At 45.7% G+C, this 16,955-nt stretch overlaps 1 protein-coding gene and 1 non-coding gene across 2 annotated transcripts in view; both read right to left on the bottom strand.

The window, feature by feature from the left end:
* The window catches only part of PRKCH (protein kinase C eta), a 136,063-nt gene that overhangs the window by 50,575 nt on the left and 68,533 nt on the right, over positions 1-16,955 (bottom strand). Inside the window, exons 7-9 of the mRNA XM_061612397.1 lie at positions 16,022-16,149; positions 14,150-14,293; positions 12,326-12,499 (exon numbers count right to left, since the gene is read on the bottom strand). Of these exons, the coding sequence (XP_061468381.1) occupies positions 12,326-12,499; positions 14,150-14,293; positions 16,022-16,149 (446 nt within the window). The remainder of the gene's footprint in view (positions 1-12,325; positions 12,500-14,149; positions 14,294-16,021; positions 16,150-16,955) is intronic.
* On the bottom strand, positions 8,265-8,383 carry LOC133378668 (5S ribosomal RNA). The gene has a single exon (XR_009761100.1). It is a non-coding gene; the product is annotated as a 5S ribosomal RNA (ribosomal RNA).

The following is a 16,955-nucleotide window of genomic DNA, read 5'->3' on the forward strand; positions in this document are numbered from 1 at the left end:
ATCAGACCTGCCTTTCCCCTTCCTTCCCCTCTCCTTTCCCTTCTTCCTCCCCTCCCCGCTTCCTTTTTCCTCCTCCCCTTCCCACTCCAGCCCTCCCCCCTCCCTTCCCCTCGGTCAGTTTTACCTATCCTCAGCATGATTGCATGGGAGTAAATCCCACTGAACTCAATAAACATGCCAATGATCAATTCATGCTCAGCAAACTTGCACAGGATCCCATTTCTTACCTCCTGGATTAAAAAGCAGAGGAATTCACTAACAGGCAAAAAACCTTGCAGTTTAAGAACGTACCTATAGTCAACAGATATTTTTATCAAACTTTAAAAAGCAGGGAAATTGCGCAGCTATAGTGAATGCACCAGGGGAGCAGGAGACCTGACCTCCTCTCTGAGATATTGGACTGCCCTACAAATTGGTCAAAATGCAAACACAATTTGGGTTGGTCTTTCACAGCAATCCACTTCCTGTGTAGCTTGGAAGAATTTGGTAACATGTGCCTCTGAGTATATGGTGAGTGGGGCAAAAGTCGAGGGCCTGATCAGCAGAATGAGCAAGAAGAGCACAGGAGGGCTGGCTTCCCACATTTGGGGGTCACTCACAATTACCATCCACAGACCCAAAGGCGATTCTAAAGTCCGGAGTCTAAAATTGCTGAACTGCATCAGCGTTCCTTTAGTGGTTTAGCCGAGAGAGAGTATTATCTAGAGCAGAGGCTGGCAAAGCTAGGAAGCAATGAAGAAATGCTGGCGCTAACAGGAAGTTGTGGCATCAAAAGACCATGATGCAGGCACGAGGACCAGACCAGAAGGGGGAGGAGAAAAAAATCCCATTGCACAAAGCTCTAGATTGGAATCAAGCCACAGAGCAAAACGGTTACTGTAAATGAAGAACGTGAGAGCAATTTATGTGGCTCATAGGAGGCCGGCTGGTGTCACGGTATTCATGCCGTTTTAGCTAGCGGTGTCTCATTGTGGCTTCTGTTCTCTCTCTCCCCCCCCCCTTTTAAAGACTCCATGCTGGCATTCTGTTTCGAGTCTCAGGGGAGGGAGCAGAGTATGGTGAAGTGGAGAGAGGGTTGGACTCAGGATACCCACACACTCTCTGTTCTGCCGGCTCCAGCGCGTCTCCACCTCTCTCTTCTGAAAACAGGGGCACACAACGCTAGTCAAACGCTGCCCCTTTCTACTGTAAAACCTGTGGGAGCAGCTGGAGTGTTTTTGTTTGCTTGTTTTAAATCAGCTTCAAAGAGATTTTGCAGCTGATTGGCAGATCAACCCATTCCCCCTCCAAGTGTGGCTAATAGAAATGCTTTGTTCTGGCAACTAGGGTGTTCGCAGCCTTAGACTTCACTCATCCATAAATCTTATTTATTTATTTATTATTTGGTTTATATCCCGCCCTTCCTACCAGCAGGAGCTCAGGGCAGCAATCTTATTGCATGGGGTGAGGAAACCCTCTCATCCTGAGGGCCGCATTCCCTTCTGGGCAACCTGCTGAGGGCCACATGCCAGTGGTGGGTGGGGCCAGAGACAAAAGCAGGCGGAGCAACAAATGTAAATATTACCTTTGAACATCAGGCTAGTTTCTGCACACACTGACATGCCCCTCTCTATATTGCATCCAGGCACGCAAGATGCATTCTCAGAGTTGAAGGATACAGCCCAGCCTGGCAAAAACACTGAAGAAGGGTACAAAGCAGGGCCAGAGAAGGGTGTAGCTGGGGAGAGTTCCAAGGGCCAGACAGAGATGCATAGAGGGCCACACTCAGCCCCGGGGCCTGAGGCTACAAACATAGGAAAATGGAAAGCTGCCTTGTACTGAATCAGACCATTGGTCCATCTAGCTCGGTACACTGACCGGCAGCACGGGTCTCTCCTGTACTACCTTCAAGTCGATTCCGACTTATGGCAACCCTGAATAGGGTTTTCATGAGGCTGAGAGGCAGTGACTGGCCCAAGGTCACCCAGGGAGCTTCATGGCTGTGTGGGGATTCGAACCCTGGTCTCCCAGGTCGTAGTCCAACACCTTAACCACTGCACCACACTGGCTCTCTGGGTCTCTCCTAGCCCTTCCTGAATATGTTGGGATTGAACCTGGGACCTTCTGCATGCAAAGCAGATGCTCTGCCACTGAGCTATGGTACTACCCCACTGGTGGCAGTGCCAGCTCCAGGGTCTGGGGACTCTCAAGCAAGATGCTTTCAGTGGGCACCCACTCCTCCTTCTCCCTGCAGTCACCCACTTGCTCTCCCTCTGGTCATAATTCCAGAGAGAAAGGGCAGGCCAGCAAGCAGGCAGTGGCAGCTAACATTTCTTCTGCTTCCTCCTAGTGTGTGCTAGTGCAGCCTTTCCCACCTTTTGGGTCCGCAGATATTGCTGGACTACAATTCCCATCATTCCTGATCACTGGCCATGCTGGACTACAATTCCCATCATTCCTGATCATTGGCCATGCCGGACTACAATTCCCATCATTCCTGATCACTGGCCATACTGGACTACAATTCCCATCATTCCTGATCACTGGCCATGCTGGACTACAATTCCCATCATTCCTGATCATTGGCCATACTGGACTACAATTCCCATCATTCCTGATCACTGGCCATGCCGGACTACAATTCCCATCATTCCTGATCACTGGCCATGCCGGACTACAATTCCCATCATTCCTGATCACTGGCCATGCCGGACTACAATTCCCATCATTCCTGATCACTGGCCATACTGGACTACAATTCCCATCATTCCTGATCACTGGCCATGCCGGACTACAATTTCCATCATTCCTGATCACTGGCCATGCCAGACTACAGTTCCCATCATTCCTGATCATTGGCCATGCCAGACTACAGTTCCCATCATTCCTGATCATTGGCCATGCTGGACTACAATTCCCATCATTCCTGATCACTGGCCATGCTGGACTACAATTCCCATCATTCCTGATCACTGGCCATGCTGGACTACAATTCCCATCATTCCTGATCACTGGCCATGCTGGACTACAATTCCCATCATTCCTGATCATTGGCCATGCTGGACTACAATTCCCATCATTCCTGATCACTGGCCATGCTGGACTACAATTCCCATCATTCCTGATCACTGGCCATGCCGGACTACAATTCCCATCATTCCTGATCACTGGCCATGCTGGACTACAATTCCCATCATTCCTGATCACTGGCCATACTGGACTACAATTCCCATCATTCCTGATCATTGGCCATGCCAGACTACAGTTCCCATCATTCCTGATCACTGGCCATGCCGGACTACAATTCCCATAATTCCTGATCATTGGCTATGCCGGACTACAATTCCCATCATTCCTGATCATTGGCCATGCCAGACTACAGTTCCCATCATTCCTGATCACTGGCCATGCTGGACTACAATTCCCATCATTCCTGATCATTGGCCATGCCGGACTACAATTCCCATCAGTCCTGATCATTGGCTATGCTGGACTACAATTCCCATCATTCTTGATCACTGGCCATGCTGGACTACAATTCCCATCATTCCTGATCATTGGCCATGCCAGACTACAGTTCCCATCATTCCTGATCACTGGCTATGCCGGACTACAATTCCCATCATTCCTGATCATTGCCCATGCTGGACTACAATTCCCATCATTCTTGATCACTGGCCATGCTGGACTAAAATTCCCATAATTCCTGATAATTGGCCATGCTGGACTACAAATCTCATCATTCTTGATCACTGGCCATGCCGGACTACAATTCCCATCATTCCTGATCATTGCACATGCTGGACTACAATTCCCATCATTCTTGATCACTGGCCATGCTGGACTATAATTCCCATCATTCCTGATCACTGGCCATGCTGGACTACAATTCCCATCATCCCTGATCACTGGCCATGTTGGACTACAATTCCCATCATCCCTGATCACTGGCCATGCTGAACTACAATTCCCATCATCCCTGATCACTGGCCATGCTGGACTACAATTCCCATCATCCCTGATCACTGGCCATGCCAGTCTACAATTCCCATCATCCCTGATCATTGGCTATGCTGGCTGGGGCTGATGGGAGTTGTAGTCCAACAAACATCCGGCAACCCAAAGGTTGGGTGAGTGCTCTTTCTGTGGGCCAGAGGGACACGGTGGGCAAGGAGATGCCATAATCAGAAAAGAGCTGAAATAGGGCCAGGGGGCTCTGCTGGTCATCAGCAGGCCCATTGTTGAGGCATGGGGGAGAGGGTCTTGGCAGCTGCCTGACAAGGCCAACTCTTGAAGCTGCCCCTGCTGAGTGGCTATGGGCCAGTCAGGACCTCTCAGCCTAACCCACTCCCCAGAAGGCTGTTGTGAGAACAAGAGGGGCAAGGCGGGTCTGTATGGCAGACGCTGCACACTCTGGGGATGTCGGAGGATTCTGATGGCAACAGAAACAAGAGCAGAAAGTGCATACGTTCATGTATTCCTCCCACGTCCAGAACAAAAACCAATCCAGTGAATACAGTTGGTACTCCCTGTTGTTGCTTTTAGTCCACAAATAATATGTAACTGATTACGGTTCTCTCCTCTCTCTCAATTTTTGCATTGGGTGCGTTTCCTTTGCATTGAAAAGAATGGGATAGAATAACACAAGTTACAACTCTTCACCACGAGGGACAACAGGAAGAACAACACAGCTTTTGGCAGAAGGAGAACTGCAGCAGAAAGCAAACAGCGCTGCATGCGACAAACACAGGGCAGAATGAAAATGCTGCCTTCTCCTATCCTTAGTATGCTTAGAATGCCACCCGAAGCACCTCAAGAACATCAAAAAGATGCCTGTTGGATCAAGCCAGCCTGCTGGATCAGGCCAACAGCATCCTGTTCTCACAGTGGCCAGCGAGACGCCCCAAGCAGGACCCAGGTGCAACTTTAGAAGAACTTTGGGCCGCAAGGTAATTCAAAGTAAAGGTTCAACGTCCACTACGCCACAGCAAATGTGGATTTCCTCGTTTCTTCTGTTCTTTCATAAACCAGGTTTTACTGGGGTCTATGCCAGGGTGACTAGTAGGCCATTCAGATAAGGCTATCAGTTGCTACTAGCCACAATGGTTGTGTTCTACCTCTACTGTCAAAGACAGTGTGCCTGTGAATACTGTCTACAGGGAATCACAAATGGGGGAGTGCTCTTGCACTCAGGTCCTGATTGCGGGATTCCCACAGGGATCTGGCTGTCCACTGTGAGAACAGGATATTGGACTAGATGGACCACGGGCTTGATCCAGCAGGGCTCTTTATATATTCTTAGGTTCAGACTTCTGTGCATCTAGGAAAGCGACACAAACGAGTCAAATGCTATTCTTCATCAACTAGATCTCTTTTAATTCCTCGATGGCCTCCATTTCTACTTGACCTCTCTTCTTCACTGGTGTCTCCACAGGATGGCCAAAGTCCTACCATGACCATTTTCTGGAAGAGATGTAAGAGCACGTTTTGGTAGACCTTTTGGAGCTGGGGCATATTTCAGCTCAGCATTTGTGCCTGCAATTTTTATAATACATTTTAATGTCTCCTTTTAAAGGAAGTTCTTACATATCTGGCTCTCACCTGCCTGGAGCTTAGAACAGCACCTGCAGCCCTCTGGGTGTTGTTGGATTCTACCTCCCATCAGCCCCAGAAAGTGTGGTGAGGGATAATGGAAATTCGGAATGGCATCAAGCAGTTTGCATGCAAGCCCTTGATTATCCTAAAGGTTGCAAAATGTGGTTTACTGCAACACTGCAATCATTGGCAGGGCCTGAGGTGAGAGAAGGCATTCTGGGGTGGCACCAGGGGGTCAAGGAAGATGATGAGAAGCAGAGATATGTTCGTCTCTGCACATGACTCACAGCTTAAGGGCTTTTCCAAAGAAGAGCTTTGAATATTGAATAGGCTGATAAATCTTAGTTATGATAACACAGCCGTTCTTGGGTACTGCCAAACTGAATATATGATCATAATCAAGACCTGAACTTGTTAACATTCAGAGTTGTTCTTCAGAATCCCTCATGCCATGAATCCAGTGCAGAAACCTAACTTCCCAAACATCCCTGCCGTCAACTTTCTTGAACCATGCACCTTAGTTCAGCCATTATGCTTGCCCTTAATAAAGTTAGGAAGATAGGAAATTGCCTTATGCTACATCAGCCACATAGTTTATTTATTTATTAATTTTATTACATTTATACCCCGCCTTTCTTTTCATGATAGCAACCCAAGGCGGCTTACATATGGTTCCCAGGCAGTCTCCCATCCAGGCACTGACCAGACCTGACCCTGGTGCTTAGCTTCAGCAGGGAGCTGGCCTCATGTGCCTTGAGACCATAGCCTGGCAGGAGTAGGGATGGTCAGGTCTAGGGGCCAAATGTGGCCCTCCATACCTTTCTGTCCGGCCCTCAGAACTCTCTCCAGGTCACCCCCGAGTGCTTTTACTTGGCTGGAATGTGTCCTTGAACTCTGATCATGCCTGTTCCTTGCCTGAACGGAGGACATGAGTGAGTGTGTATAGAAGCTAGCCTACTATACAAAGATAACATTGATATTTGTTTCTCTGCTCACTTTTCCTCTGGCCCTGATCACCACTGGCATGTGGACCTTGGACAGTTACCCAGAAGGGAATGTGGCCCTCAAGCTGAAAAAGGTTCCCCGCCCCTGGGCTAAGAGATTGATTCCCTTTCATAGACATGACTTCCCTGATTATGTAACTATGGTTAAGGGATTAAGAGCACTGCACCTGCCACTTTCACATTATTATTATTATTATTATTATTATTATTATTATTATTATTTTATTTTTATTATTATTATTATTATCTTTATTTTTACCCCGCTCTGTTTTCCAAACTGGAACTCAAGGCGGCTTCCAGATAAAAATACATATAATTAAGAACATACAATAATCTAAAATAAATAGAATTAAACTATTTGCAATATTAAAACCGTTCAAACATTCCCTTAATAAATCACCTCAGTTTAAAATAGTACAATTAAACAATAACAATGCAGCACCCTCTTCAAGCCATGACCTTAGCAACCTTCAGCTCCAAAGGCCTGTTGGAATAAAAAAGTTTTTACCTGCCGATGGAAGGATTGCAAAGAGGGGGCCATTCTTGCCTCCCTAGGAAGGGAATTCCAGAGCCTGGGGCAGCCACCGAAAAGGCCCTATCTCACGTCCCCACTAAACGTACTTGTGTAGATGTGGGGACTGAGAGAAGTGCCTCTCCTGAGGATCTCAGGGCCCAGGCAGGCTCATATAGGGAGATACGGTCTGACAGATAGCCTGGACCTAAGCTGTATGGGGCTTTGTAGGTCAAAACCATCACTTTGAATTGTGTCCGGAAACAAACTGGCAGCCAGTGGAGCTGCTGTAACAGGGGAGTTGTATGATCCCTGTAACCAGCCCCAGTTAGCATTCTGGCCGCAGCTTGTTGCACCAGCTGAAGTTTCCGAACAGTCTTCAGAGGCAGCCCCACGTAGAACACGTTACAGTAATCTAAATGGGATGTAGCCAAGGCATGTGTCACCGTGGCCAGATCAGACGGCTCAAGGAACGGGCGCAGTTGGCGCACTAATCTTAATTGTGCAAAAGCACTCCTGGCTACCATAGAAACCTGGGCCTCCAAGTTTAAAGCTGAGTCCAGGAGCACACCCAAACTGCGAAACTGCATCTTCAGGGGGAGTGTAACCCCATCATGCACATTTTCCCCCTTTCCCTTTTTGGAGAAAACTACCGTGCAGTGTTACATGGTTAGGTCACCATGGTTAGCTCTAAGCAGAATTTGCAAATGGCTTCTAACCAGGTTTAGTTCTAAGCTAAATTTGAAAATAGCTTCTAACCAGGGTTAGCTCTAAGTGGAATTTGCACATAGCTTCTAACCAGGGTTGCAGACTCTGGCTTGAAACTAAGAATGTTTAGTGTCAACATCAGAGCAGACATCAATGCTGCACAGGGTTACCTCATGGGTGAGAGAAGGAGAAAATGAGAATTTGGATGTGAGCCGATGTGGAATTTCTGACCTCTTAACCATGAACTGTCCTACCTTAACAGGGTCGTTGTCAGAATTACTAACGCATGTTATGCTTGTGTTTGTGGAAAAATATTATAGATGGTCTTCCAATGAATAATTTGTTGTTTGTTATATGCTTTCAAGTTGATTACAATTTATGGCAACCCTATGAATCTTTTTTGGATATATTCATAGGGTTTTCATGGTAAGAGGTATTTAGAGGTGGTTTACCATTGCCTTCCTCTAAGCCTACGGCACCTGGTATTCCTAGGCGGTCTCCCATCCAAGTACTCACCAGGCCTGACCCTGCTTAGCTTCCAAGATCAGACGAGATCGGGCGTGTTCAGGGTAGTACAGCCGTAGCCAATGAATGACAGCTCGTTTATTAAAAAAACTCAAGAGGCACTTTCAGTGAAGTGCAAATGCATTTAAATCTCATCAAGTGCACTTCCTTATTGTCTGTGCTTACTCAGAAGTTAATTTAGCTGAATTTTCAGAGCGGAGGCCTATAGTTCAGGGGATGCTTTCGTGCATTAGGTCCCAGGTTCAATCCCAAGAGCCTCCCCAAAAATCCCAGTTTCAGAGCTTTTCCACCTACCTGGCAGGAGAAAGGAGGAGCTCCACACCAACAGAGTAATACTGGCATCACTCTGCTGAAGGTAGCCAGCCAGAGGCTGACAGAAGCTAATAGGCCTGCTGGAGAGTCACATCTGCCCAATCTAATCCAACTAACCCTGACCCCCTCAGTGCAAAGGGGGTTTGGATTGCTCTGTAACTGCACCGTATAAAATGAAAAAGAAATAGATTGTTGCTAGCAGAGACCCATGTAAATGTGTTTGCGTGCCTTCGTGTGTGCATGTTTGTGGGCTGGGATTCAATGGTGATATAATTATTAAATTAACAACAACTGTGTGAGGCTGCGTCTGTCCATGTCCCTCACTTTTCTGGCAATTGGCCTGAAAGCAAGAATACCAGGCTGAGTTGTTTTTCTAGTCTGTTGCTGGTAACTTGGCCACTGGTTATATGTCAAGCAGAAAAGTATTTGCACAATGCAATAAAAAACAGAGAGAGAGAGAGAGAGAAGAAAAGGAGGGGGAGAAAAGAGGTTTTCAAACCCAGCATCATGGCCTGGCATGACTGGGTTTCTGACGAGGGCCCAAACTCCAGCCAGGGAGCCCAATAATAAGATCCTCCTAAATTTGCTGGAGTGAGGAGGTGGATTTACTGAAAGGGCGGGGGGGCTCACGGATGGTGTCTTTCCCAATAGCCTTCCAGGAAAGAACCTTGTGGGTTTTGAAAGCATCCTTGGAGGGACTCTCACCACATGGGAGTAAAGCACCAACACATTTTGGTGGCCTGAACCAGTTGGGGGGGGGGAATAGGCAAAAAGGAAATCTATTCTTCCCTCGGCTGATTCTTCCTCCGAAATGTTTGTTGTTTTTGCAGGCTTTGCTCCTCCCCTTCCTCCCTTCTCTTCCTGTCTTTGTTCCCCGTTATTTAGTCATGGCTCCCTGAGTGGAAGCCCCAGGGCTGCCTCAGCATGTATGGCTTTACCTCTTTGCAGTAATAAGCCTTACGTTTCTTTATTCTTTCAACTACCGCTCTTGGCAGACCAGTTATTTCTGCGCTCTGCTGCAATAAATATCTACCAAAAACTCTAACAATGAGGACCAGCCATCTCTGTTTCCTTGGCAGGCAAAAGAGAAGGAGAAAAACAACGGGCACTGTAGACCTGGGGGAGGCATGATAAGAGGGAGGGAGGAGGGAGGGACCCTGAGGCATTTCAGCATCTCCATTTCGATGCAACAAAAATTGGGTGGCTCCCTGGGAGAACCAGCAATCCTGCTGTATTGAAATGCTTGTGAGGAAAGATAAAGGGAAGAGGGGAAGCTCCCTGTCCTTTGGCAAGAGGGCTGACAGTAGCCGCGAGATCCCAGCGAGGCGGCAGCAGCTGCTGCGTTTCCTCAGCCAACCTTCTCTGGGATTCAAAAAGGGCCACTTGCAGCGCCTGCCATCTAGTGGTCACTCTGAAGAAAACACAGCTGTTCCACATGAAATATCAGAAATGATCTCACAGAGTCAAGCCAGTTTTCGTTCTGCACTTGAGGTTTCCTTGATAGGTTTCCATCTCTAGAGCTGCAGCATTTTGCAGAAGTCTCCCTGCTCAGAAGCTTTATGACTGAGAAGGACTGCTTCACACAAAATTTCATATGTGGATCTCACTTCTGTGTAGGAAATTGTGTGTGCATCACTGGAATGTAGGAAGCTGCCTTACACCAGATCAAATCCATTGGTCCATCTAGCTCAGCACTGTCAACAATGACTGGCAGCAGCTCCCCAAGGTGCCTGGCAGGAGTCTTTCACAGCCCCACCTGGAGATATCAGGGATTGAACCTCGAACATTCTGCATGCAAAGCTCAGGTGGAGCACAACGTTGGTAAGACCACATAGGAAACTGCCTTCCACCAAATCAGATTTGTTGGTCTGTCTAGCCTAGTATTGTCCACACTGACTGGCAGCAACTGTCCAGGGTTTGAGGCAGGAACCTCTCCCAGCTTTAACTGAAGATGCCAAGGATTAAACTGGGACCTTCTGCGTGCAAAGCTGATGCATGAATTCAAAGCAGCTCCAGCCCTTTCTTTAACCACCATGTTTTTTTCTCTGTAACCATGAGGGCCAGTAACTTGCTCAGTATTGGAGTGAAACCTAACAGAGAATTTAGCGTTGCAGGCCCAATTTGAGGCTTTATGGTTTAGAGCAGGGGTGGCTGACCTTCAGTCCTCCAGGTGTTGCTGGACTACAACTCCCATCATTCCTAACCATTGGCCATGCTGACTGGGGGCTGATGGGAGTTGCAGTCCAACAACAACTGGAGGGTTGCACCTTCCACACCCTCGGTCTAGAGGACAGGGCTCCTCTTAAGGAAGGGAAGAAGAGATGTGCAAGGAGTTCCAGTGCTGAAGGCTGGAGTTAAACATGTATTCTGGTTCCCAGTGTGTTAAACCACAGGAGGGGCACTTCTACTCCAAACCCCAAGAAGTAAGTATACATTCTGGCCAAGCTGATTATTCCATTATTTTAATCATTCCAGGAACCACGGAATGACAATCATACCTTTCTCACAGACTTGAGGCCCTCTTTGGCCCTCTCTGTTTCTCATTTTTCGAATCTTAAGTTCAGTTCCCCACATTTCTGCATCAATTTGCATTTTTTTAAAAATAAAACCCTCATGAAAATTCTCCACCATTTTAGTGTGAATTTCTCCTAATAAACACATTTTTGTAGGGAGTTTTGACTTATGTACACATTTTTGTAAGCCATTTCTAGTCTTGTAATGCATTTTTGCATGTTGTTTTCACTGATATATTCATTTTTATGCTCACTTTCCCTATATACATTTTTGTAATCCTTGTTTGGTTGGTATCGCAAAATTCAAATAAGTGTGAATTTTGAAGGATGTGTTTGTGTTCTTATATTGTTTCAGAAAGTGCGAATTTGATAAATTTGGCCTGAAACGAGAACTAAATCAAAATTCTCGCCCATCCCTACATCAAAGAAAGTGTTAGCTCACACTTTCCAGTTCATTTACTCCTCACTCTTCTTGCTGCAAAAAGTCCAATCTTTTCAGGAAACAGGTGTGTCACTCACATCCTCCCAATCAACTATAATTGCCCTACTGGTATTTGCTGGTATGTGATTGAATCCCACCCCAAAATAACAACAGTCTGGAAGCATCCTTGGTAACTAGAAGACCAGAGGTGGAAAATGTCTGGAAGGCATAGTACAAAAGTGGGCAACCTGGTCCCCAGGGAGGTTGCACATGGCCCCTGACACCACTTGAAGCTGACCATCTCATCAGAGGTCCTTCCTTCCTGTTCATTTCCTGCTCAGTTGTCCTGACTTTTTAAACAATGGCCTCCTCTTCCTAGGTAGCATCAGAGTAATTGGAAAGGGCAGTATTTTATTTGACAGAAATACATTTATAATTGTTGTGGGATTTTTACTTCTTTCCTGGCCTGAAAACAAAATGGGAGATTTCTGCCATATGTGCATGCGTACCATATGGGCATACTAAAGTCAGAAAGGAATTACTTTCACTTGCTTTCCTGAACAGAAGCCATATTGCTGTTATACTGGGGGGGGGAGGGAATATTCTCTATACTTGTTGAAGAATAACCCCCACAAACCCAGTGAAGGTTTCTGTCTGCATGTCTGTTTTTCAAGAAAGATACAGATCTCACTCAGGAAGGAAGGATCTTGATGGCCCTAATGTTGCCTTTGTTGCTAAGGTTGCAAAGTACACTTACAGGTGTCTGAAAGCAGCAATAGAGCTGGGTCAGAAATGGATGGTTCCTTGCGAGGGTTAGGATCCGCTTCTCAGTCAGGGTGCATTCCACGTCGTCATCTTGGAGAATCACGTCTTTCTTCAGCACTTTGATGGCATAAAGATATCCTGTCTGCTTTGTTTTAGCCAGCATCACCTAACCCATGCCAGGGAGTGGGGTTTTTAGTTTGGAAAAAAGGTGACACAAATTGATAAAATTATGGACTTGGCAGAGAAACTGGATCAAGAGACCTTTCTTTTCCTTATGTTAGAATTTGAGTCGTTCAATGATTGGCAGAGTTAGGACAGACAAATGAAAGTTCTTCACTAGAGATGCTCGACGATTTTGTTTGGCGTGCATTTTTAAATGGGCCAACCTGATTCACACTTCCCTAACCAAATCTGTTCAGCCAATTCCCTTGACCTTACTAAGGTTAGGCGCATTATACTGTGCCAGACCGCTGATCCATCTGACTCAGCATTGTCTACACTGACTGGCAGCAGCTCTCTGGGGTTTCAAGGCAGGGAACATTCCCAGCCCTACCTGGAGATGCTGGGGGTTGAACCAGGGACCTTCTGCATGCAAGGCAGATGCTCTACTGCTGAGCTATAGCCCACCTCAGGCACAAAAGCTAAGCTGGGCCCAAGGGTTGGGGTTTTTTTGGGGGGGGGTGGATTTTATGGGACGGGGGCAAAAACACTCACAAAGATCATTGAGGCATTTCAGGTGTTGCCTTGTCTTTAATAAAGGCAGGATGGCCAACAACTTTTCTAATTTTTTATTTAAGAAAGAAACCTTGCTGCCAATTCCAAGTGTAATTCTGAGTGTACATCTGCCTTCTTGAACCACTGTTTTGCATTTTGGGGTTCCAGGAAAAAAGGTAACAAAGACCCAACAAGCCTGAAGTCACCCAACCCTGCAGAAACAAAATAGGTGAAGGGGCTCAACTAACCTCTCTTTGTAAAGTATTGTACAAGTTTATTTGTTTTACCTACTTATTTGCCCAGACTTTCCCTGACTACTGAATTTGATTATCGAAGAGGAACTCTGTCTTTCATCATTCTGAGTTGTATTTTATCGTTAAACAGCACCCTCACCCTCCCTGTTCAACTTCAAGCACCTTGAAAAGACTTTTCTATGTCAGAAGACATTTTAAAGATGTTTTCTGTTTTTATTATTAATTTTAACTGATCTTATCTATTGTATGCTTTTTCATTTTTATGCAAGCTGATTTAGAAACTTCAGTTGTAAACAGTATATAAATAGCTTAAATAAATAAAAGTGATGTGAAAAATAATGGTGTGTGTGTGTGTGTGTGTGTGTGTGAGAGAGAGAGAGAGAGAGAGAGAGTTTCGCACACTCCTTAGAGATTTTTTTTATATTAAGAGGATTGCAAATGTCTTTAAATAAATAAATATACAAGGCAGAACCAAATGCCTGGGAAATTGGGTGCAATTTCCACTTCTCCTTCCTGCAAAACCTGCTGAAATGAAATGGGAGTTATTATTATTATTATTATTATTATTATTATTATTATTATTTATTAGACTTATATACTGCCCGACTAGCAATAGCTCTCTGGGCGGTGAACATAAAAAATACAGTAAAATCACACAATATAATACAGCAAAAAAACATGTAACAATAAAAACAGTCCAAAATCAATTACGACAAAATTTAACAATTAAATTAACTTTGATAAATTTAAATTAAAATGCCTCGGAAAAAAGGAAGGTTGCACAAAAGAAGCACTTTTGGATGCCAAAGCGTTGCCCACATGTCAAAACATCCACAAGGAACCCTTACCTTTCCGAAGCTGCCCTTTCCCAGAACTCGGATGAATAGTAAATCCTCGATTTTGAGCCTGCTCGCTGAGACTTCAGCTACACCATTGCCGTCCTTTGCACTCTCTTTTTTCTGGCGCCTCAGCGTTGCCCTGGAGACCAGTTTCTGGAAGACCAAAGACAACGTCAAGAAATGATGGGTTGCTTACTACAAGGAAGTGACATCCACATTACATTTTTCTGTGTAACCATGAGGACCAGAAACTTGCACAGCCTTGGACTGTAAGCTGACAGACAATTTAGCACTGTGGGCACTATTAAGATCCTAGGGAGCTGCCTTATACTGAGTGAGACTCCATATGTCCGTCTTGTTCTTCATGTCCTTCAGTGGCTTTCCGTCATTTCAGGCAGGAGTCCCTCCCAGTCCTACCTGGAGGTGCCAGAGATTGAACCTGGGGCCTTCTGCATGCAGTGCAGATGCTCTGCCACTGAGCTACAGCTGTGTTCTTGTAAAAACACTAAAGCACGCACACTGAGGAAACCATTGCTGGGCCTCTGTGTAAGGCAGGTGTGGGGAACCTGAATCAAATTTCTCCCTCAGCCCACTCCTACCTGAAGATACTAGGAACTGAACCTGGGGCCTTCTACATGCAAGGCAGATACTCTGCCACTGAGCTATGGCCCTTCCATAGGCTTTATGATCAAGATGGGCTAGATGCCACCCCCAACTTTTGTGTGAATGCTTCTCCCTCACAAAAGTGTGTATGTGCATGTATTTGTGTGCATGAGAGATACTTTGTGGCTTTTTTGGAAGGGGAAGAGCAAATTCTTAAAAAAAAATCAGGGCTGGGGTGGTCTTTACCTTTGATTATGAGGCCACCACAGTTTTTCCTCTTTGCTTTTTCTCTTTTTTAACTCCCACAAAGGAAAACCTTCCCGTGACTTCAGGCAAAGGGGGCAGCCATCTTTTCTCCCCAGCAAACAAGGTTCCATGATGGGAGCATCAAGCCTACTGCTGTAGTTTTCGGTTTTGCATTGTTTTAAAATCATTATTTTGCTGTATGGTTTTGACTGTGTTTTGTTTACCATTTCTAAACCACCTTGGAGTCTGTGTAGATCTATGCCAACCTGGTGCCCCTGCAGATGTTGTTGGGACCACAGTTCCCATCATCTCTGACCCCTGGGCATGCTGGCTAAGGCTCATGGGAACTGGAGTCCAATGAGGGCCACAGGATCCCCACCTCTGTGTTACAGGATGGGAGTTGTGCTTTAGAAAAGCAAATAAGATGGGTGGACATAGACCTGGCCTAGGTGCTTCTCTGCATTACAGCACTCGATTTAAGCTTAGCCCGATACTGGGCTAAGTTTAAGGTGCTGGTTTTAATGTATAGAGTCCTATATAGCTTGGGATCAGAATACCTGAAAGATCATTTCAGTCCTTATACACCCAGTCAGTCACTGCACTCTGTAGGTGAGGGCCTCCTGCAGATGCCATAGGATCAGGAGGTCCGCTCCACACAATATAGGAATTGGGCCTTTAGTGTTGTGACCCTTTGGAATTCCCTCCCCTTAAATATTAGACAGGCCTCATCTCTGTTGTCTTTTCGGCACCTACTGAAGACCTTCGTCTTTCAACAAGCCTTTTAAGTAGAGACCTTATCCCAGTCTCTGTCTGTTTTGGAATACTTTTAAAGTTGTTTTGTTTTTAAGCTGTTTGTAGGATGTTTTGTTTTGGGGATGCTTTATCATTTGTTTGCTGCCCCAGGGGGGATATAAAATTAATTATTATTAATAATAATAATAGCAGCAGTGTGTGGACAGATGATTTAGATATACAATTCACTGATGCGGGGAAGAGGGGAGGGGAAGAAAGAAGAGGGAAACTAAGACTTACCCCATTCGGAGAAATATTTCCTGGCTGCAGGCCCATACATGCCAGTGTCTTGGCCAGCTCTGCAGCATTCACCCCACAATTGGGTGCTACGTTCACTTCACATCGTATATGTACATTCATTTTACATACTGTGAAAATAAGAGAGACAGAATCAAACTGAGCAATGAACAAGATAGTATTTCAGTAAATCAGACTGCTGGGGAATGGATTTGACAGGGGGAACAGCCGTAGCTCTGTGGCAGAGCACATCGTCTGCATCTCTGGCATCTGCAGGCAAGACTGGAAACGTTCCTCGTCCAAAACTCTGGAGTGATGCTGCCAGTCAATGTTGACATTACTGAGGTAGATGGACACTGGCCTGACTTGGCAGAAGGCAGCTCTCCCTGTTCCTGTGAAATATCATATTTCAGTACGGGGAACAAGAGAAAAATCTTGTAGTACATTTTTATTTCTAGGACACGAGTGAACAAATTGAGATCCTCTCCCTCCTAAGGTTTCCAGCATCTGGGATTTAGGAAGCATACTGCCTCCAACAGTGGAGGCAGAGCATAGCCATTGTGGCTAGTAGCCTCTGATACCCTTATCCTCCGTGAATTTGTCTAATCCTCTTTTAAAGCCACCTATGTTGGTGGCCATCCCTGCCTCCGGTGGGAGCGAATGTTGGGGAAATTCTTTATATACAAACAATAAACAAAATATATTCTTTTATAAAGCTACAAAGGGTTATAAAGGTTTATAACATTTTAATAGTTTAGTTTAACATTTAATAAGTTTAGTAGCCAGCGAGAACCCTTTTGCTTGGAGCTGTCTTCCTTCACTGTTTTGGTTTGTATGGAACAGCTAGAACGCTAAACAATTAAGATAACACTGAATAGACACTGAACATCTCTGAACATCCTTGTGCTCTCCAAGATGTAGGAAGGATTGCATTAGC

Source organism: Rhineura floridana, chromosome 2, assembly GCF_030035675.1.
Source record: "Rhineura floridana isolate rRhiFlo1 chromosome 2, rRhiFlo1.hap2, whole genome shotgun sequence".
Classification (NCBI taxonomy): Eukaryota; Metazoa; Chordata; class Lepidosauria; order Squamata; family Rhineuridae; genus Rhineura; species Rhineura floridana.